At 44.9% G+C, this 22,395-nt stretch overlaps 3 protein-coding genes and 1 long non-coding RNA gene across 4 annotated transcripts in view; 2 read left to right on the forward strand and 2 right to left on the reverse strand.

The window, feature by feature from the left end:
* LOC113485761 (cytochrome c oxidase assembly protein COX19) overlaps nucleotides 1-847 on the reverse strand; it is a 2,602-nt gene extending 1,755 nt beyond the window's left edge. The window contains exon 1 of the mRNA XM_026859160.1: nucleotides 716-847. Coding sequence (XP_026714961.1) covers nucleotides 716-847 — 132 coding nt within the window. The remainder of the gene's footprint in view (nucleotides 1-715) is intronic.
* A 5,116-nt stretch (nucleotides 848-5,963) lies between these two features.
* On the reverse strand, nucleotides 5,964-14,657 carry LOC113485585. The gene is made up of 5 exons (XR_003399454.1): nucleotides 14,434-14,657; nucleotides 13,212-13,370; nucleotides 9,746-9,886; nucleotides 7,398-7,476; nucleotides 5,964-7,011 (listed from the first exon to the last, which is right to left on the reverse strand). It is a non-coding gene; the product is annotated as an uncharacterized LOC113485585 (long non-coding RNA).
* LOC113485582 (cytochrome P450 2K4-like) lies at nucleotides 7,089-17,186 on the forward strand. The gene is made up of 9 exons (XM_026858827.1): nucleotides 7,089-7,506; nucleotides 9,754-9,916; nucleotides 10,123-10,272; nucleotides 10,550-10,710; nucleotides 11,942-12,115; nucleotides 12,640-12,781; nucleotides 13,323-13,510; nucleotides 14,006-14,147; nucleotides 14,540-17,186. Exons 1-9 carry the CDS (start codon nucleotides 7,180-7,182, stop codon nucleotides 14,725-14,727), a joined length of 1,635 nt encoding a protein of 544 aa, XP_026714628.1. The 5' UTR covers nucleotides 7,089-7,179; the 3' UTR covers nucleotides 14,728-17,186.
* A 2,317-nt stretch (nucleotides 17,187-19,503) lies between these two features.
* Nucleotides 19,504-22,395, forward strand: part of LOC113485584 (cytochrome P450 2W1-like) — a 12,712-nt gene continuing 9,820 nt past the window's right edge. The window contains exons 1-2 of the mRNA XM_026858829.1: nucleotides 19,504-19,778; nucleotides 22,203-22,365. Of these exons, the coding sequence (XP_026714630.1) occupies nucleotides 19,581-19,778; nucleotides 22,203-22,365 (361 nt within the window). The 5' untranslated portion in view covers nucleotides 19,504-19,580. The remainder of the gene's footprint in view (nucleotides 19,779-22,202; nucleotides 22,366-22,395) is intronic.

A 22,395-nucleotide genomic window follows, 5' to 3' on the forward strand; every position in this document is an offset into this window, starting at 1 on the left:
GTCTGGAACTAAAAATACTTGCCCAACCCCGGTACCCAAGTGTTTTCTATAGCAGAGTGAGAAGATCATCCCTAAAATGGGGATTAATACCAGTATTTAATAAAAAGCAATTTGCACGTACCACAACAGCTTTATTTCCACCTGACAAGTAACTGCTGTAAGCATATTAGTAATGCCCACACAAAATTAATCTGTAGTTCAATATCTACACAATAAAGCGGGGGGATTGCCTTTCTAAAATAAGACTTCGGTATTCTTACAGAGACTATTTCAGGCAATAATTGTTTTCTCCAGGTTCTTATGGATCTTTAAAAGTAGGTTAGAGAAATTAAAAGGAAAAAATATTTAGGGAAAGTAGACAAAGGCAGTACTTTCGCTCATTTAAAAAAAAAAAAATCTTATTTTAGGAAAATTAAACCTTGGAAAAAAGGTTTCTTCAAGAAACACTTCCTATTGCAATACAAACAGAACGTACAATATGTACTACATTAAGAGTTATGCTTTCCATACATGAGGAGCAAAGTTGTCTGTCTTCGTTACAACTTTTCAGGTTTTGCTTCTGATTTCTCATCTATCAGGTCTTTAAATCCCAATTTTTCCAGTGGTTCGTTAGCCATAAGTTGCCTAAATTAAAAACAAAACAAAAACGTTTTGTATAGCACAGTCTATGACCAAGAGAATAGCAACATTTCCCACGTCATTTTGTATTATTTACTCTAAAGAAATCCAAGACGTTCATACAGAGTGGGCGGACCCGCCTGAGCGGGAGGGTCGGGCCGGTGGCGTCCCGCTGCGCTCCCGCTGCCAGCTCGATCGACCTCTGCGAAATAAACCGTTTTCTTCTCATAAAACCAGTTGTTTTTTTTCCTAAGTTACCGCTGGACTCTGAATGGGGGGGGTGAGAGCGATGGTCACGGGCAGCCTGCCTGCTGAGGGGCAGGGAAAAGTGGTTTGTCCTCTCAGCGTTGGGAAAGGAAGGGAGAAGGGGCAAAACTCAAGAGTCTGGTGTAAGAAAATCTGTTTATACAGGATCCAGCCTAATCCGAGTGTCTCCCATTGCTGCCCAGGAGCTGGTGGTCAGGGCTGGGGTTGAGGCCGGGGTCCTCCTTGCCTTCCGCCTCGAAGAACAAGTTCCTCACCCGGCACTGCTGAACACTGAGGCACGACTCAAACCCCACATTTTTCTGGAGCCAGGTCTGGCTGGCGGTGCGATCCGGGAGCCCTGGGGATCAGCGCGCAGAGCTGAGGCACCCCAGGGAGGCGTTATCAACTTTCCATAGAAATCCCACAGGATTTCAGAAAAGCCATCCCTGTCCTGCTGCAGTGATGTGAACTCTGCCATCAGCCACCCGTGGCGGCAGCGACGTGATTGCTTATCCCTTGCTAATTCTCACGGTTTAACGCCCGTGCACCAACCTGACGGACAGCATCGAGTTATTTTGTGCTTCCTACAAGCGATGGGTGAGCATCCCATCAGGCCAGGAACGATGAGGCCAGTAAAACCAAGTGGTTGTTGGCGGATGCTTGGGAAATAGTGAACTTCCAGGTCCTCAAGACAGATCACGAAGAAAAACACCCCTTTCCCCTTTGCCCACAGGTTTACAGCACGCTCTCTGCAGAGCCTCAGATCTTATCCTGAAAGGAGGATGAGAAATGGGGTTAATTTAACCTACCTAAGTGCAAACTGCGGATTATGCTGTTAGAGTCTTTCTTCTTCTTTGCCCATAGCTGCAATTGGTTTAAGATGGTCTTTCATCTGTTTTAAGTTGATTTTATTTTAATTAAATGACTGAGATAAGTAGAAAGAATGCAAGGCTGTTTAAAAAAAGCAAGAGATGCAATTGTTAAGGACAGCCATTATGAAAATATTACCTGCTGCCCCATTTAAAGTGAGTTTTGTTTATGCTTTGATTGCTTCCTTATTACAGTATTGAAATTGTAAATGGAAAATTACACCGTGTTCTATTACATAAGCAACTGGTTTACACAGCCTGAAATATAAGATTTTATTTCTTATTATGTTTTCAGCACTATGAACAATAGATGTTTTTTATTATACGGTAAATAGCGCTTTTCCACTTGACTTCATTATAACACTTAACAGTAAAAGGGAGATACTTCTCTTTCATAAATACCTGCAGCAAACTGTCTCCCAGATCTCAGGGGACTGAGCAGCAGAGAAGCAGCTTTGGTTTATCTGGACAAGTTTAACCAAAGTGTCAAGGCACTTGATTTTATCAAACTGCCCAAATTACGTTCCTTAGTTTCTGGCACAGCAGCTGACTTGCTGATTCCTCGTGTGATGAAGGAAGAAATCAAAGGAAAAAGATATGCAGGGATCCCACAGTGGAATTATTCCCAGACAGCGACAATCCTATGCAAAGGCTATATCAATATGCTGTATTACATTATATCCAAATATTTTGATTACCTATTAATTAACTCAGTATCTGCCTTTGGAGTCTTAAATTTTGTAGTTACCCAAATTCAGATCAGGTATACTAGCAAGTATTTGATTATGCTTGCTTAATGTTTTTATTGCATGTTAGTTGTATCTTCTAGAGTTTCCTTTAAAGGTACAGTTTGTCTTAGAATCTAACATGTGCTTTAGCAGTTTTAGTATGTATTTTTCTCAAGGAGATCAAATGAAACCCCCATTAGATAATCAGTGTGAAGAAAAAATACACCTCATTTTCAGATTAAGCCAACCAGTTCCAAAAGAATTCAATAAAAACAGTGCCACAAAGAGCAGTGCCACAAACAGAGAATTAAATGCTTTTCACATATTATCTTTCAAAGAAGTGAGAGACTTTCATGGCACCAGGGAAATCTGAAATATCTGTTTTAGTAAAAAAGGTGCCCATTGTACAAGAAAAATCAGATAATTTGAAAAGCACCCAGTGTTTTACAGTATCTCTAGTCTGGAGTCCTGAGCCCTTTCCAAAAATTAGAAGGCTCAAATTAGAAGGCTCCCCAAACTAAAGAAAATCTTGGCTCTTCCTCTTTCAAGTTACACAGCTTGATAGATTAAAAAAAAAAAATTCCTTTGCTTGCATCAGAGCTGTTAGTCATTAATTATGGACTAAGGAGTCCTTAATTATGGACTAAAGTAACATTTTTTAAATGCTTGCTCTTTTATAACATTCTCATATCACACTGAAAACTTCTTCCACAATCGGTGCTTATCTGTCAGTTGTACAAATGTACCTTCAAAAGGAGATTTTACACACTTAGCATTACTTTTGGAAGCACTGAATTGAGTAATACATCAGGGCAGAACCTTTATTCCTTTTTATGGGCTGGGTAGAGTCCAGGACTTTCATTGTTTTCCCTTGCTCACCATGCTGCACCTTTTAAGAGCCTAGAGATTCAAATTATCAGGTAGTTAATTTGAAAATAATTTATTGACAAGCTCTGAGAGGCTTTGAGTAAAGTACTAGGGGATTTTGTAGCTTGACTTGGGATAGCTGTAAGAAATTAATCAGTTGAACAAGACCAAGCACATTCAGACACTGGAATTTGTGCCCTTGAGACTGCTGTTCCCAGCCCAGGCACAGAACACACCTCAGAGAAACATCCTTCCAGGATCACTCATTCCTACGCCTCACCCTCGTGCAGCGAGCACGCCGCCAGCTCTTACATAAGGTCTCTTGCTACATCACTGCCACAGGGGCTGTTGTAAACCATTTTTCTCTCTTTTAATTCAGGTTCCTAGACAAGCAAAAATGCAGAATATTGCCAGAATAGTCTGGGGAATGGGGATTTCTGTTGTAGATGATTAATGGAATATTATTGTTTTGCACTTACAGGGAAATCATAGTTTCATGCCAGTAAGGTCAGGGCCTTAATATGTTATGTGCTCTACAAAGATGTACAGAACGATAGCTCGTTTTCTGTTATGACTGAGCCAAAGCCTCATCAGGTTAGAGGGGAACGTGGTAGAAATAGTAACACTGCACTGAAAGCCAAAGCAAACTTTTTTTCTTGCATGCTAGTTGCAATTCTGGGATATCTAAATCTACATCTCTATCTGCACCAAGAAAGGGGGCCCAAAAGTAAGATGTTGGGACCCTGGCTCTGTAGATACCTACCAGCTAATCATCCTTCGTGATATGCCCCAAACTGCCCTTGGATTAATATAATTTCTGCAATACTGTATTGAGATAGAGTGAAACTAGGAACCCAGAAGAAAAAGATCCTTGGAGCTATATTGAGGCATTTCATTTGTTCAGTCATATTTTGAAAACACATTCTTCATAACCTGACCTCCTCAATACTAAATTCCCAGGTCAGACTGCCTTGGCTTGTTGGCATAAGTGTGGAGTCTGGAAGATCATGCTTCTGGCTACAGTCACAATGGATTTTACTGCAAATATTTTTTTATATATGCATATTATAAAGTACATTACCAGCACCAGATCCCAGGATCTCCCATGTATTTTGTCACTAAGATCCATGAAGGAATGACATCTATTCAGTCCAAGAAGGGTTTTTAAAACAACAAAGTTCCTGAGAATGATTTGTTACTAAAAGGGGTAAATGCTTAACATGAATAGGAAATACTGATTTGCGGATGGGAAGAAGCAGGTGTAATCCAATAAAACAATGCAATAATTATGAAAAATTTAAAGAGGTCACAGTCGGAAAGCTTTTGATTTCTTCTTGCACTGGCATTTGTCAAGGTGAGCGAAATCCATTAGCAAGGAGCAGCCTGAGTTTTAACACATCTGAGTCTTTAAAAATGTTAATGTTTAATAGGGTGTGCTCATGCTTTATATATCCCTGATAACAATGCACGGGCTGATAGGCATCTCTTGAGGTTGTAAATCAGTGGCAGAGCCTTGCAAGGCACACAAATACTTGGTGTTCACCCTCATGGTTTATTGTGTTATCAGAATTCATTGACTGAATGATGGCCTTATAACAGCTCTTTCTCTGCATTATCCTGCTGTTACTGTAGCATTATTAACCTATGTCCCATTAGAAGATTATATGTCGTTCTCCAGATGAGCACACAGAAGTTAGATGACTCTGTGGCTGTTTAATGTACAGGCTTATTTTCCAGGAGGATCTGATTATTTCCCTAATCTGTGCCCACAAAGTCTGCTTACCTGAAGATGATATCGATTCTGGCTGGGACTGGTAGAAAGACAGACATGTGAGCAGGGAGCAACATTTTCTCCCCAGTCATGTGTGGGATGCCTCACCTGCAAGCCAACAACTCAGTTGTAGGCTGTGTTCAGGACTGCATACTGGAAGCCAAGGTATATGAGGAAGAAATGGAGATGAGGACATCACGTTAGTTGTATTTTAAAACTGCAGGGATGACCTCCCACTGGAGAACTCATCCATCATTTCCCAAAGTGCATGCATCAGTCCAGCAGGTTGCAAGTCCATAGGCTCGTGACTGGAGAAAGGATTTCACATTTTTATCACCAGGTACTACCTGAAGCTTTAGTCTGGAAGCCCTTGAGAAGGTGCTCTCACTTTCCACAGCAGTAGCCAGTTCTACTCCAACAGAGAACTGGTGTTTGTATGTACATAGAAACAATACATTTCCTCCACTGGTACCCAACTGGACCCATATAGGGTTTTTTCCTCACTCTTGCTGTATTTTGTAAAGTCTCAAGAGTCCCAGTGGTCACACCATTTGCTCAGAGAAGAGTCTGACAGAACAGAAATTCTTGGAAATGTCCGGAAGAAGAGGGTGCAGACCAAGACATCACAGTTGTGCAGCAAATCTTGAGACAGATACGACCATTCATTGCTCTCCTTTCTTTGCCCACCCTGCCTAGTTCTCTTCTGCACAGGGTAATTCACCCTTGTGAAAAACTCCACTCCTGATAACCAGCCTTGGAGAACAGGCAGACACACAGGCACCTTTTTCATGTCAATCTAGTTAGAGTTTATTGATTGCCTTTGCCTTCAGCTAATGTACTTTTATTATTATTATTATTAAATAATCTTAATTTTTCCATCAGTGGAGCCTTGGAGGATTCTAGCAAAAGGATTATTAAAACTAAAGATTTGTAAACAGTTGAACAGCAGCATGGTCCATTAATCTGTCAGAACCTGCAACTGGGGAGCAAAATATCCCCACCTGAGAATATGTGAGAGAGCATCAAATTGGCTCCTTCCCCTAGAGTCACCATTTAAAACTGTGGCCTCCTGTTCATGACTATTTCTGCATTGTTGACATCCCCCAAGGATGCAAAGGGTGCGGGTGGCTCCTGGGGAGCTGTCGCCTGGGCACGTGGGCTCTTGCAGGACCCTGCCCTGGCACGGTGCGTGACTCAGTACCCCAGAGTGCCAGAGCTGTTGCTGGGTGCTCCTCCTGGCTGGCAGCCCCTCTGCAAAGAGCTGCCCAGGCAGCCTCCAGCCTCTGCCTGGCCAGCTGCAGAGCTTGATCCTGGCTCCTTCCAGGTTACAAAGATCAGGGATTTCTTTCCCAGTCTAGGCAGAAGGATTGCCTGGAGGGGATGGTTTCTCCTAGAGGATTGTATGCATCTGCTTGTAAACAGGCAGGACAGCCAGGAGAGAGTCATCACCAAACTGAGAGATACAGATGGACATCCAGGCACACAGTCCTCTTGACAGTAAACTGCAAAATAGTGACTAAAGTGGTTTCAGGGGCGTTTGGGGATTGCTGGTAGAGGATTTCTGGGACAAAGATCAATAACAGTGTCAGCAATGAAAGCATTGTGTTGCTCAAGGGTATGATTTTCCTGGGGTGGCAGGAAAGCAGAGAGAATCAGAGCTGTCACCTGTAGGTAGCCCTACTCCTGTCTGCAGTCCCGAATTAGCACATCTTCATGCCACCACTATTCCAACTCCTCCTTGGACAGCACTGTCTTCCCTGAAGACTTGCTTGCCAGCTGCACCCTGGGCCATGCATTATTGTGAGTTTTTCCTCCTGTGTCCTGCTTTTTTCATTGCATCACGAGAGGTCCAGCTGAGTCCTGTGATTTGGCACCATGAGAGCAATCCAACACAGGTCCCTTAATTCTGCCCCTGAAATCACATAGACCACAACATGCCCATACCACAGATTTTCACTGGGAAACAAACACCTTGCCCCAGTTTTGTAGATGAAATAGGAGCTCCAGATTAAGATAATCCATGTTTCAGAATAAAATAAGGTGCTTTTTTTGGCAGGAGAAGAAAGTACATCTGGTCTAAATGGAAGTAAACAAGACGTCAGAGTCTTTTTCTCTGTGTAAAGCAACTGCCCCAGAAGGTGTGTTCAGGCAACAACAGAAGGGCTATAAAGGGACCCCAGGATGCTCATACCCACACCTTGATCTAGACATGGCCATACAGAGCTTGCTACAGTACATGGGCTGTAGCTCGCTGCTCTACGTGGCAGCAGGGCTGGTCGCTCTCCTTTACTTTCTTACCAGCTTGAAGAAGTCGGTTTGCAGTTTGCCTCCTGGGCCGCGACCTCTTCCTCTGATTGGAAACTTGAACGTGGTGGACCTGAAAAAGCCGTTCCAGTCACTGACAGAGGTAGGGTCTGAGGGAGCAGGCAGGAGGAAAACATGCAATTCCTGAAGCAAGAAATGCAACTCGGGAAATGGAGATGCGATTGCGTTTGCATTGCGTGGAGGGCAGAAATGAGATATTTGGTATATTGGAGGGCTGGCAGAGTGCCTTTACCTTCAGAGGTATATACACACATACGTGTATTTTTTAATATATTTATATATATATAAAAAATATAATACACAAATTCCTTCCTTTATACACACACAAGCATAGACATCCCCACCCCCCTTGCAATCAGCACCATATTGTTGGTATTCCAAGCTCCTCAGAGGCTGCAGGTAGAAGACTCGAGTTGGGCTGGTCTGCTGACAGATCAGGACTATTTGCCATCAAGAGATGTCTCACTGCAGGTAGGTCTCTCCCACTCCCCCACATCTCCATTTCCCTAGTTAGGAAGGGAGGAAGGGAGACAGGAAGGGAGGGTATCATCCCCGCAGCAGAGGAAACGCGGTCACATACATGTTTGTTTTCAAAGCTAATTGTATCCCTGCTATGCAACGCTCCACTCTGCCTCCTCAGCCTTTCCCCTGCACAAACACACTGGCCAGGGCTATTTAAGGCTTGATGCATGGCTTTTATATGTCTAGGTAAACAAATTGCTTTTTCTTCTGCAGCTCCATGGATACTTTTATTTCTATAAGAGAAAAAATAAGACTTCAATATTATAAAGCGATGTGCAGTGTTTGTTTCAGAAAACGTCTGCTGTGTTCCCACATGGAGGTGGGGACAAGGCACTGTGAATTCCGATTTCTTTCGGTTACTGTAGAGACGGCTGAGGTGCCGTGAGTGACCTGTCACATACCCTGTGTGTGTGCTCACCCGACACTGTGATGGTGGAAACCCAGTCCCCAGTGATCTCCTTCAGCCACCTGAAGAGCCTCAGCGAGGGGGCAGTGCAAACACTGAAATTCTCCAGTTAGTCATAGAAGAAAGGGCATCCTGGGCTGCAAAAGTACAGAATTCCTACAGCAGTCATGCAGTGTTCATCTGCCTTGATTTACAGTGTAGAGGAGAGTGCAGAGCACAGTTTTGATGGTCTTCTGGCCCTGAGCTCCCATCTGATCGTAGGTATGTTTGAAGGTGCTGGTATGGAAGAGCAAATATTTTTGGCTGTAATGGGGGATTTAGTGATAGAAATGTCATGCGAAGGCACCAGACTAATTTCCTATAATTTGCCAAGCGGCTTTCTTTAGGCTTTCGGGCCTGCCAGATCCAATACTTGTGTTGTTGAGAAAAAACAGGGTTGATGCCAAGAAGTACTAATGCAAAGAAATGACCCGAGGAGGGCTAGGAGGCGGCTGTGATTCCCTGCCTCTGGCTCTGCTACACACTCTGTGAGCTGCTGGGGATGAAAGAACCAGTGTTAATGTTATCTCCCAAGCCGTCAAACCACCGTTTGATGAAAACAAATTCAATTTGCCTGGTTTAATAACAGGAGCTGCTTCTAATCTGAAATTCAATTTTCAGAATGTATCTAATGCATAGCAAATGGTAACCCAGGCTCATCGGAAACAAGAAGACATTTGGAGCGGATGGCTTGCAGTGTGTTTAAATGAAGTTTAAAATACCGAGTGAATGATTAGATTGTCAAAGCCACCCTTCTGTGTAACAGATGATTCATATTTAATTTGCTATAAAAGCCTAGAGCTCCTGTGACATTATCTACATGAATATGCTTCCTAGTTGGATTCAAGTTTCTGGTGGCCAGCAAATAATTTTGCGATGACTGTAACACTACCCACCTTGCCATAATTAGAGACAAGTGCTGTCCTGAAAGAAAGAGTTATTGTCTAGCTTTGTTTTTGGAGTGTTTGTGGCTTCAGCCTCAAACATGTGTGCATGCCTGCTTGCCTCAGGTCAACAGCATTAAAATAAACAGGCCTGCCTGCTACAGCATTTTCTAACCAGCCCCCCAACGGTAGTACCACTAGGCTGGCCTGTTACTGCAGAACACCACAGGAATGCAGTGGCATTGTATTGACTTCTCTGATAGGAGCAGTGATAGCAGACACCTTGTTGTGCAAACAGGGTGCAAGCAGAGATGCTGGCAACTGATAGCTGTTGCTCATTAGTTGCATTACAGCAGCACCTGGAGACTTCAGGCAGGGCTAGGAGGCTCCTTTCAGGTGAGAAACCACCTAGGGTGGCTAGTGCTAGTGTTTGGATCCAGATCTGGTTTGGAATGAACATATTTATTTACCTTGACAGCTCTCCAAGATATATGGCAATGTCTTCACTGTGCATTTTGGACCCAGGAAAGCTGTAGTACTGGCTGGGTATGAAACCATCAAGGATGCCCTTTCAAATCATGCTGAAGAATTTGGAGAGAGAGCAGAAATACCTATATTTAGGAAAATGACACAAGGAAATGGTAAGTGACCTTTTGGTTGGTAAGTTTTTGTAGTTTGTCTATGTTCATTATACACTTACAACAGAGGGTAACATCCTCTTAGAGATTGCTTTTTGTGTCTACAACAGTTTATCAAGCAGCTTTGGTACCAGTGTGTAAGACTGGTTTAACATTTATAAACGTTTATTAACCACAGGTAACATAATGATGTTCCACCTTTATTTTAGGCATAGCATTCAGCCATGGAGAGCTGTGGAAAACTATGAGAAGATTCACCTTGTCCACACTGCGAGATTTTGGAATGGGAAGGAGAACCATTGAGATCCGAATCCTGGAGGAAGTAAATTCCCTTATCAGATATTTTGAATCCTATCACGGTGAGTGTCAAGACTTTCTTTCATGCAGAGATAGAAAACATGTCTAGCAGAACAATAAAGATGAATGCAAGTTTAACTCTGAGCAAATGGTATCTCATGGTTAAAATTCAGTATATGCTGAACCAAGGCCTTAAAACATCGAAACTGAGTTCCCTGCTAAGCATTCTGGGTGGTGAATGGGTTTTTTCTTTGGGAGCTCAGGACTACATTTCCATAGGAAATCAGATTGAAATGAACATAATTACACTGTAATTTGTTTTCATTGCTTGAAATATAGGGAAACCATTTGATACGAAGATGATACTCAACAATGCTGTATCCAATGTCATCTGCTCTATACTGTTTGGAGAGAGGTTTGAATATGATGATCCTGTATTTCTAAAGTTGCTGAAGCTGATAAATGAAAATACTAAGCTGTTGGGCTCCCCTATGGTGCTGGTAAGAGCTTGATCTTATGCTTTAGATTTTAGTTTCTTGGAGGATATCGAGTTGCCCATGTTTGTCCTCCTGGCCTCCCACATTTTGCTTCTTGAGAATAAGAACATTATCAGCCAGCCAGCCTGTACAGAACACATCTGCAGTTCTGTATCCACCACACACAGATGCCCAGGCCCCTGTGAGTACTCTGTGACGCTTATTAGTGAAAGAAAAAAAGAGTCTTCACAAAAGGAACTATTTTGCCCTCTCTGAAGAGCAGAAGCACAATATGTTTCTCATATCAGAGATGGAACCTGAAATGCCATCTCAAATCTGCCTTCTTGTATTACACCTTCAGTAACTGTTTTAATTGTGCCTCCCCCAGAACCAGGTTTGACAAACTTTCTTTTATTTTGGCCACTGAAACTCAATCTGAGCAAACTAACAGCTGATATAAATCTGTTCCCTTCTGAACACCAGTGGAGTCATCTTTCTGAGCCACACTGAGGTCTGCAGCTGGCTGTTAATTCCAAACTAGCTAAACCCAAAAAGCACCACCCGAGCACAGGTCAGAGTTACACGCTGTGTACAGACACTCTCCCAGGACAAGGCACCAGCTAGCAGCTAACAGCAGGTGTTTGTTTAATTGTCTGGCAGGGCAGCCAGTGGTCTCCTGGAAGATGTGCACACCTCTCATGGGATGGTGGGGGTGAGACCCCTCCTTTCTTCTGACAGCACCTACGTCCATATGACATAGTGCAATGCTGTGCTCAGTCCAGCTCCTAGCACCAGTGTGGTTGGCTTAGCTCGGTGCTGTGCCTAAGCTAATTGGCTTGGAAAGCACCATGCTGACAGAGCAATGTTGTCTGTCTGCGGAGGTGGCCAGTTCAGGTCCCTTCTGATGCTACAGGAGATGGCACACCTGAGGGCTTTCCCTGGAATAAATACAACGCTTGCATTCCCATCTTTCATATCTGAGACACTCTGTCCCACCACCTACACAGCTGGAAGCTCTTAGAGAAGATTAAGCTGATGAGTCTCCCAAAAGACACGGCAAGGACTCGTGCAGAGGTATAATAGAGAGAACACTCTATTCTGCAGCAATTCATAGCTGCGTGGACTGTACAAGCCAATGTGGGGGAATTACAGCCTGAAGATATCAGGGCATGGGACAAGGGACCAGCAGTGTGATTTGAGATACCACTACATGTTCAAAATGCCAGTTAATAGTAAGACTTCTCCTGCTCCACAGTTATATAATTTCTACCCATCCCTTGGATTTCTCTCTGGAGCTTCCAAGACGGTGCTACAAAATGTCAGTGAACTGAATGCTTTTCTCCAGAAGCTCTTCCAGGAACACAAAGAAGAGTTTAATGAAAATAACTTAACAGGCTTTGTCGATGCCTTTCTGATGAAGCAACAACAGGTACTTTAAAGCTAAGTCTCAGAGTCTCTCTCAGCTCTGACATTGTTAGGACTGACCATCTGTCAGGGACTGGGAGTGATTAGAAACAGAACTGCAGTGAGCAGAATATATCAAAGCTCATGCTCACAGTGATCTGTGTTGTACTTGCTCCATAGCTCCACTGAAACTGCTAGTTAAAGGGTTCTAGTTGTCAAGGTGTCCCATGTGGGTGAAATAAGGTACCACTCAGCACACGTAAGGACGTGATCATCCCAAACCTTCCTGCAAGAGTGGTACTGTGATAAACTTCATTGTAGTAAATAAATTCCAACTAACCTAACATCTAGACCTGGGAATGGCACATATGCTTGGGACCAGACAAATTCCATACAGCATAGGCCCCAATGCTAAAATACTAAACATTTATTTTCCCAGAGCATATAGAGCCACAAAAAGATAAAATGCAGATAAAAATGGTGGCAACACAGTCACATATTGGTATCGCTTGCTGTAGAACTTATGACCACTACCTGTATGTTTTGAAGGAGTCAAAGAAAACCCACACTATGTTCAACAGTGGAAACCTATTGTTTTCAACCCTGGACCTCTTTGCTGCTGGGACTGAGACTACTTCTACAACTGTGCGCTGGGGTCTTCTTCTGATGATGAAATACCCAGAAATTCAGAGTAAGGCTGAGAAGTCCTCTTGTACAATATACTATTGCATGCTTAAGGCTTTGATCGTGGAAGGGAGTGGAACTCATTCAGTGTTGTCTAGAGTAATTATTCTGAGTACTCTGGGAGAGATAACAACCGTTGACTTTACAAAGGAATTTTATTCAGCTGGATTGCAATAAAGCAGCCCAGCCAAGTGGGAGAGGCTAAGGGTCAGTCTACAGTTACAGTAAAGCTCCCCCATCATTATTCTCCTGCAGGCTATGGGCTTACGTCACTAAAGGTCTCCTCAGGAGCTGATTCTGATCTGGTTTCTGTTGAAGGTTATGGGGTAACAAAGGTGTGTAATCAGAATCAGACATGGGATGCATTGTAGTGACTCCATTCAAGCTCTCTTGGCTCAACAACAAACCTGAAAGAGCCACACCATGCCTTGACTTACCCACTTCTGCTCTCCCAAATACCCCTCAAAGTTTTCCCTTTTCTTCATCTTGGCCATTCCAGTTGCAAGATAAGAGGGTTATCAGCTTCTTAATCCTTTCCTCCCTCCAAGGAAAGATTCAGGAAGAAATGAACCACGTCATTGAACCAGGAGAGCTGCCTAAATTGGAGGACCGGAAAAAAATGCCTTATACAGATGCAGTGATACATGAAATACAAAGGTTTGCCAATATTGTCCCAATGAGCGTATCACGATCAACTCCTACCGATGTGAATTTCCAAGGCTATGTGATTCCTAAGGTGAGCTTTGAGGCTAGCAGCTTACACTGCACAGAGTCCTTATGGTTTTGTTTAAAGCAGACAAGAAGAAAAATAAAAAAATCTAAAGACACAATGATGCATGGTTTAATCTATGATGTGATCCTTTGTCTTGGATCCAGGACAGCTATTATAAATGTGCACTGGACTGTGGTCTGTTACAGCTGTTTGAATCCAGAAAAACTAGAGACTTTAACTAACTGGTTTGAATCTCTTATGTCAAATGTGGAACCTCTACTTCAGCATCTTTCTTTAAAGATCTGACTCTGTAAGAAAGGAATATTTTGTGGTCCAAAAAGTCAGTAGCAGCTACTGGTAACAGGCAGAGTCACAGTGGGGCAGGGAAGTGTCCCCCAGTTCTATTTGTCATGGCTCAGCCTTAGTTGCCTCTTCACTTTAGAAAAAAGCAAGCAGCCTGGCTCAACTAGGAGTGATCTGCTCCAAATAGGTACTGTGAGCTTCTCTGATGCTTTTCAGGGTACAGAGATTATTCCGCTGCTGACCTCTGCTCTGAATGATGAGTTACACTGGAAAACCCCGGATCAGTTCAACCCTTCCCACTTCCTGGATGACAATGGGAACTTCATTAGGAGAGAGGCATTTATTCCATTCTCCATAGGTGAGAGGGGGCTGTGTGCACCACCTGGGGCTGGGCTAATGGCACGGTTCCCCTGATTCCAGAAAAGAATTAAAATCAGGGACACAGAGCATAGGATAAGGGATTTCTGGTCATTTCTCCTGTCCACCATTGCTGTAGGTAACCACCTCTTCTTTGGCAGATCTGGGAGACACTGATTTACCCACAGCCACTGAATAATTTCCCATACCTACAGGCTTCTGTGTAGTTTGAGACCAAGTCAGTAGCACCTCTAACACACAGAGAGAAGGAAGGAAAAATTTCCTACCTCAGCAGCCTGTTCTTACAGACTGTACATCCAATTTAGAAGGTCTCAGACATCAACACTAATGGTTATGGTGCTGATAATTTATTTCTCTCCTGGTTGTTTTCAGGACGAAGGGCTTGCGTTGGAGAAGGACTTGCCAAAATGGAGCTGTTCCTCTTCTTTGCAGGCTTGCTCCGCAGATTTGTTTTCCAACCCCCTCCAGGAGTGGATAAGTCAGACCTAGATCTCACTGCTGATGTCGGCTTTACCCTGAACCCCATGCCTCACCTGGTTTGTGCTGTGCCCTATGAATGATCAGATGACATGGAGTTAGAGTAGTGAACACTTCAAGCTTGAAAGCAAGTCTAGTTATGGGGAAAAGCTGTCTGTAGCTGAGCTTTAGGGGAAGTAAGACACTGGGCATTGCTATTTTTCTCTCATTTATGCCATTCTTTCCAACAGCACTTGCGGTGTCTGCATAATGCAAACCCTTCAGACACTGCTCTCAGAAACAGTGTGATTCATTTCTGGAACAGCACATCAGAGATGCAGTTTTCAGGGCTGTTTGAAAGAATGAAATGGCTTCAAGCCTCCTCTATAGATGTAACCATCAGAGGCTCTCTTCTGAGAGCCTCCAAGGGAATTTCTCAGCCCAGAGTCGAAGCTGTATAGCAGAGCTGATTGTCAGTGGCCCAGAGACAACAGACACTTGATGGATCTAGAAATCTCCCCAGGACGGTTGTTCAGCTGAGCCTCAGACTGAGCTTCCATTGTGCGATACAACCTGCCTTATCTTTATTACAGAGTCCCAGACACGAGGGTGTAACATGGGCTGATGCCAAGAGCCAGGCACGGGACAGTTATCAGAAAACATCAAGTGGTTTGGGAAGTGGGTTCATTCCAACTCACATTAGGCACTTTATGCCGAAGAGCCTGTTTATGATGGGGCCAATCTAGCAGCTTTCTGCTTCTGCTAAGAAAGGCATTTCTACCACTCCCTTACCTCTCCTGGCTTTGTGCTGTCTCTGGCATTTTCCCGATCCCTTACTAGGCCACCTTAGATCCCTAAACTGGCAGAAAATGACCAGCCACAGAAAGTGAAGAGTTTCTGACTCAGCATGGCTAAAGCTGGATGCAAGCCCAAAGCAGTGTGAGGGTGATGCAGCCACATTCCCATCAGAGAGCTGAGAGAGGCTCAGCCCTCTTCTCTGCTTGCACCTTAGGAGCTGTATAGTTGCTTCTAGATCCTCTCTACCCTCCACAGAGAGAGAAGATCCTTCAGTGGATGATTCAACTGCTGTAAGGTCTGAATTGCTCACTCTCCATTGACTGCAGGGTGAACCATCATCCACAGGCTCCTAATTCAAACTTCAATCTCATGTATCAGGTGTGTTGGGATGAATAGGGACAATATTTTCCATTTGACTGGAAATGGAGTGTCGACTCTTTAGAAAATACTGCTGTCTTCAGCTCTGCATCAGATATGCAGCCCCTGGCATTTCGAGCTCTCTCGCTCTCCAGACATTCCTTGTGTCAGGGATAGGCAGCAAGGTCTTGAGGCAGAGTAACAGATCAGCCTGCACTGCTGAGCACATACCACTGCCACAGGTTCCCATGGAAGTCATATGTGCTCAGGACACAGCAGGAGCAGGGCCATTGCAGTAAGAACTGCAAGTGAAATTTCGGTGCTTGCAAAAAGTCCTTTGGACACTTAACGTAGGAACCAAAGTTACAAATCCAGAGCTGATAGTGTTCACATTCTGCCAGCAGAGACCCTGAATCACTGTTAAGGCTAATCAGATTTTGCATGTAGTCACTGTGGAGATAGATGTAAAATTGGTAGTAGAACCTGGAAGGAGAAGCAAGTTAAGCTTTGTTACCAAGTTGCTCCCCTGTACCATTAACTTGTTGTATGGGGGTCTCTGTAGAAAGCTGGTGACACCCCAGAGACTGTGGCTGGCCTAGAGCAGCTGTTTGATTACTACAACTACTGATTTATTTTGTGTAGCAGACATTAGGAGTAGGAACAACTATCTGTACCTGCAAGGCTACACCCATGTGATATGTGTGTGAAAGCTGGATGGTGGTGCAGGTATGAGAGAGGAGGCTGCTTCATGTGCCGTGAGACAGGGGGAAACCACATGCAGGTTAGGGAGCAGTGAGTCACTGAAGATGCTTTTGTGTTGGTTTGGAGACAGGAAAGGCAGGTTAGGATGAAAAGAAAGAAGGGAGAAATAGAAAGTTACAGAGACTGAGGGGGCAGTTATGGTAAATCTATAGCATAAAGCTAAAGTTGCTTCATCTAAAGCTGATCTGTGCTGCAAATGGAAGGAAAGAAAGGAAGAAGAGAATATGAAGGGATAACAAAGTAGGGCACTCTCTAGCCAAGAGACTGACTCTTCACACTAGCTTTAGTTCATGCAGCTAAAGGCAGCACTCTAACAGTTGTATGGTACCTTGTACTGGTCATGGTACTGCACTTGCACGTGCATTGTACGGTGGGGCCAGCTCCAGCTTCTAGTTACATCTCAGGAGTCTGCTCGACAAGCTATGTAACAAGAAAGCCTTTGCTGCTACACTTGCTTACGTTTGTTTTGCTGTTGCTCTATATGCAGTCTAACTACTGCAAGCCTGTCCATATCTCCTACTTAATAAATAGATATTTTGCTCTGTTGATGTTTGACTATCTGGTGTAGCAGGACGAAGTTGATTTGGGGTCAAACCGATAAAGTTGGGCTGCACCACCTTTAATACACCCACGCTGGAGAGGTGAGCACAGGGATCCCGGGGCAACGTGGAGCCAGGACATGTTTAGCAATGCAAAGAGTGAGCAATGTTCCCAGCCACAAACAGCTCAAAGGAAATCACTGAACTTCTAACTCCAGAAAATCACAGCTGCTGTCTGAAACTGGATGACTCTCTGATGCGGCCTCCTGTGGCTCCTGCCCTTGTTTAAAAGGAATTCATCACAGTAAAAGCCAGCAGGAATTATCTGAGACTGCAGTCCTGGATGCACTGCTGGTCAAGGAAGGGCACAGACATTTTGGAGGATTTAAGTTAATTCAAAGAATGCAGGGCTGATGCTTTACTGGCTGGGTCTCCCCAGGGTGGTTAACCGTCAGCGCAGTGGCTGTGCTTAGGGGTCGGTGGGTGATGCCCACACTCCATGTGCTCACCAGAACAACCTGGTTCAATGCGGTGGCAGGGGATTGCCACGTGGGCTCGAGGGACCGAGGACAACCTGGCTGTGAGCACCCTGAGGGGCCTGGCTGCCCCAGGAATGCACCCGGAGCGGTGTCAGCGCCTGGCAGGTGGTTTGTGCTCAGCTCTGTGTGCTCAGGCAGGGGAGCACGTAGCAGCGTGGCTTCGGAGCGAAACACGTACCAGACACATTATTGAGACAGGAATTTCTTGTCATCGCAAGAGCTTGACTTACCTTTGTCATTTTAATGCATTGCACTCAGAGCCTGGTTTAAAAAAAACCCAATACGTCCCCCCCTCCACCCTGGCTTTTCAGAGATAATTTAAGTCTCTTTCTGAAAGGCCTTTTTATGATTTCAGCAGCTCCCAGGGCAAGGACGAAATACCAGGAGAGAGGCAGGAACACGTAACTTCTGCACTGCAGGGTGCTGCCGGTCAAACAAAACCCTGCAGGAACAAACATTTTTCACAGGGCGCAGAGCATGTGCCGTCGCAAGTTCTCATGGCAGTGCCCACATTCTGCATCCTGTGCCAGCCCCGATCCTTCTTGCCTGTCTTTACAGCCCCTCTGCCTCTTCACTCACTTGAGCAGGCAGGGTTGAGTCATCCTAGGCATGCTCCGAGGGAAACTGTTGCCTCCAGCCCATTTCTTGGAAACTAATAAAAAAAAATAATCTCAGAAATGTTGCAACATACTTGCTTCTTCTGCTTCTGGGCAGCTGTTGTGCCATAACATCTCCACACCACTCAGGCAGCTCCAGTGTACAACCAAGCAGCCGTTTGCTCTGGGACTGTGCTAACCATAACTATCCCGACTTTCAGATTAGGTCCAATTCCTTCCCCACCTTCTTTGCATGTGCAAGGCTGAGGACCCATATTTGCTGAGTAATGGCCTTTTATGATCCAACCTTTGGATAAATGTACCTTTAGCCTTGTGCTTCCTGATCATGTAAGACAGCTTTTTCTTCCCTAAACAGTCTTATTCCATTGGCTGTTTATTCCCAATATCCTCCTGAAAACCACTATTCAGCCAGGTAGATCTCAATTCTTCCTGTACAAGATTTAAACCTTTATGAGGGATACAAGCTCCAGGTGTTCAGCACCTTTGACTTAAAACAATTCCATTCTCCTGTCTTGTTCCCCTTCTGAAGCCTGCCAGGTCATCTGGCTTCATTAATTTCTTCCCTCTATCTCTTAGAAGCTGCTCTTGCAAAATGAAGAATCCTCCCAGAAGTTTCAAATCTAATTTTGTCTTCCATTCCACTCATGAATCCACTCATGATCACTTGATCCAAGCTAATTTTCCATGGCTAGCTATTACATGTCCTCTACTTCAGACACAAAGTCTGAAATCACATCCCTTCTGGGCAGTTCAGAGCCGACTTTATGAAGAAGTTTATGGGCTACAACCCCCAGGGATACATGGGCTTTACCATTATTAACAACCTTTGATCTCCACTTGACATCAAGAAAGCTAAAGTCTCCCGTAACAATACTATTTCTCTCTCCTGTAACACTGAGATCTCAGACTCTACCGAAATCTGAATCTGCAGGTTTCTAACAGGATTCAAAGAAACCTTTTCATTTCCCCATGTCAGTGGAGTGTTTGGAGGGTCATAGTACTGCTAATAAAGGACCTTGAGGTCTCAGGGGGAGGAGGAGGTTATAGAGGAATGCCAAGCACCTTTTCCCATGTATATGTTCTTGCACACACATGCATGGGTTTGTAATTTGAAACTCTCTTTACTTCTGGACAGGCTTTGCAAACTGCTTAGACCACATTCTCTGAGGTGTTTAAAGAGGGTGGAGTATGCAGTATTTATTTAGGTACTCTACAAACCTTAATAAGAATCGAGTGCTTGTAGCAATCGCAGAGAGCAAACAGAAAGCCAGCTGGCAGAAACTGAACAGTGCCACTGCATTTTTATTGCTTCTAAGCCCCAAAAACCAAATTATTACTAAAAAAAATGTCTTTTTTAATTTCATTTATCTCTGATCCTGCATTAATTTGTCTGCTGTGTGCAGCAGTATTATTAGCTGTACTATATTTTTCAACTGGCTATAAAAATTCAGCTTTTAAATTTCCTCCTGGTCCAACTCCTCTTCCGATCATTGGTAACCTGCACTTGGTGGATCTTAGAAGGCAAGATAAATCACTAATGAAGGTAGGACAAAAACCCCCAAACCCAGACCCTCATAGACTTTAACGCTGCCTGGGATATAGCAGTGAGAATTTTTTGTCTTTTTTTTAAATTCAAACTAAATTTTAAAGGTGTGAAAATAGCTTTATAGTATTTTTCTGAGCTGCTTCTAGCCAATGTCTGTGTTGATGCTGTCATTTATGAGCGATCAACCATTAAAAAAAGACCCCTGGGTAATATGGGATTTCTTCATGTAATTGTGATGATGTACATGAAGTATATAATGCTTGTGGGATTTTGAATATTAATTTGACAGTCCAGACACCCAGAAATCTTTTAAAGCGTTAGGACATAACTAACATGAAATGGAATTGCTTCCCTCTCCTCTGCCCCGGAGAACCAGCAAGGGGAATTCCACGATGCAGTGACCCCAAAACGGCTTCAGAGAGGGCCAAATCCAGATGCCCCATCATGCCCTAAAATCCACTTCCCTCTTGAATTGGATACGCATTAAAATCTAGACAGCAGCACAAGCAAGGGATGGAAAAGTTGCACCAAGGAACTAGAATGAATAGCCTGTAAGCTCTTCTATTAACCTGTCATTAAGACAACTTACCCCACCTATGGTAGTAACCTGTTCTTCGGTGCAAGACAAGGCTGGTGCAGCCTGGGGTGTTTGTGTCGGGCTGCTGAGCGCTCCCCCCTTGCTTTAGCAGCCAGCACCCTCGGGGACTGACCTGCGCCAGGGTCAGGGAGCGCAAACAGACAGCGGCGGTTCATGACCAGGCGTTGACACGGCTCCGTAACACCAGTGCTCAGCAAACACCGCGGGTCTCTGGGAGCAGCCGAGCGGTGGGTTAGTGCTGCTGTGGGGTGAGGCTCCCAGCACCTGGCGTTGTTATGGGCAGTGGCAGGGCTGGGGTCAGTTTACCCAGCGGGGCTGGGCAGCTGTTGCTGCAGTCTCTGAGCGGTGGTTTGAATTACCTCCGCACACTTTCATCACCTGCTAGGCTCTGTTTGGTGTTGTCTGTGTTCCCCTTTACTTTGGGATTACTCCAGAGGGTTTATCCCTCCATCTCACCCTGCAGAGAGCAAAAAATGGTGATTGATTGAGCAGCAGACACCAGCGTTCGCTGGCTGGGCACCCTGATGGGGTGCCCCCATCTCCACTGTGAAAGCTGCCGATGGACCCAGCGCGGGCTGAGGCTGCACATATACACCGTGTGTTTGCTTAAGCAGCAGATTTCAACTGTGGCTTCCCACCACCTTGCTCCAAGCCGGCCCAAACTCTTCTCAGCTGTCCCCGAGCGCTGTTTTCAAGCTGCTGGGGAGCGAGATGGAACCGCAGCGATGGGGCAGAGGAAGGCAGGAGCAGTCAGCCTCCCACGGTCCCCAGTGCAGTGACAAGGAGAGAGATACACGGGCAGGGGCTGCGGGGGGCATGGCAGTCTGACCCTTGTAAAATGCAGGCGTGTAGCAGCAGGCACACGCATGATGGTCCTTACAGAGCATGGATTCCCCACCAGCCTGCCTCACGCTGCTGCAGACCCCTTTTCCTGCCAAAGAGGAGTGGGGATCTATGCACAGCAGTGGCAGACGTAGGACATGCCAGCAGGACCACATGCTCCTGGAAGGGTTTTCAGCCTCCTGAGGTACTGTGTTGCCTTTGAAACTGCCCAGCAAGCCATAGCTTTGGTGGGGAGCTGCAGAGAATTTGTCCTGGGGCATGTAGCAGTGAAAGAGCCTCTCTGTTACAGCAAAGATATATCCAGAGCCTTCTCGGTGCAAAACAAGCATCACTTTGTGTACAAGCATGGGGACAGCCAGTGGTAAAGGCAGCTGCCTGCTCCTGCTGTGGGTTTCCCTGCTGTGCACAGCTGAGCTTTAGGTACCAAAGACCGGTCCAAGCAAAGGGGCATGGATTTGCAATATGTGGTCAACCAGGGCAAACTACATGCCTGGCATGGGGCAAACTGCTCCTCTGGTCTAGTAGCAGGGATGCTTTGGTGTGAGAGGAGCATCGTACCAAAAATTTCCTGTGTGACAGCATCATTTGCACTGAAATGTCTTCTCTGTTTTTGTCTTTCTCTGGTTTGACAACTTGTGTTGCCATTTGAGGTTCGGTCTTTAACTCTAGGCGGGTTTTTTGTTTTTCATTTACTTTCTCCTTAACAGCAAAACCAGATTAGTAATGCACTGATGGGGGGTGGGGGTTCTTTCATGGAAAGAAACCTAAAATCCATACAGATGTCAGCCAGGCATCCCTGCAAAATGCCTTGTGCTTGACCATGATGAGCTCTGGCTCACGGGCACCATTCTGCAGGTAGCGGCTCCACAGCCGTTCCCAGCAGGATGCCAGGCTGTAAAATGTCCTTTCAGAAAGCAATGGGCACTTGCCCCATGCACACTCCCTCCCTTCCTGACCATCACAGCTCACCTCTTTTTCAGCTTGCGGAAAAATACGGCCCCATCTTCACCCTCCACTTTGGGTTCCAGAAAGTTGTGGTCCTGACCGGGTACGAAGTTGTGCGGGAGGCGCTTGTGAACTACACAGAGGAGTTTGTAGACAGACCATCCATCCCAATATTTGACCAAATTCAGAACGGAAACGGTACTAGAGCAATGAGCGGGGGTGGGCGGG

Source organism: Athene cunicularia, assembly GCF_003259725.1.
Source record: "Athene cunicularia isolate RWA chromosome 14 unlocalized genomic scaffold, athCun1 chr14_part1, whole genome shotgun sequence".
Lineage (NCBI taxonomy): Eukaryota > Metazoa > Chordata > Aves > Strigiformes > Strigidae > Athene > Athene cunicularia.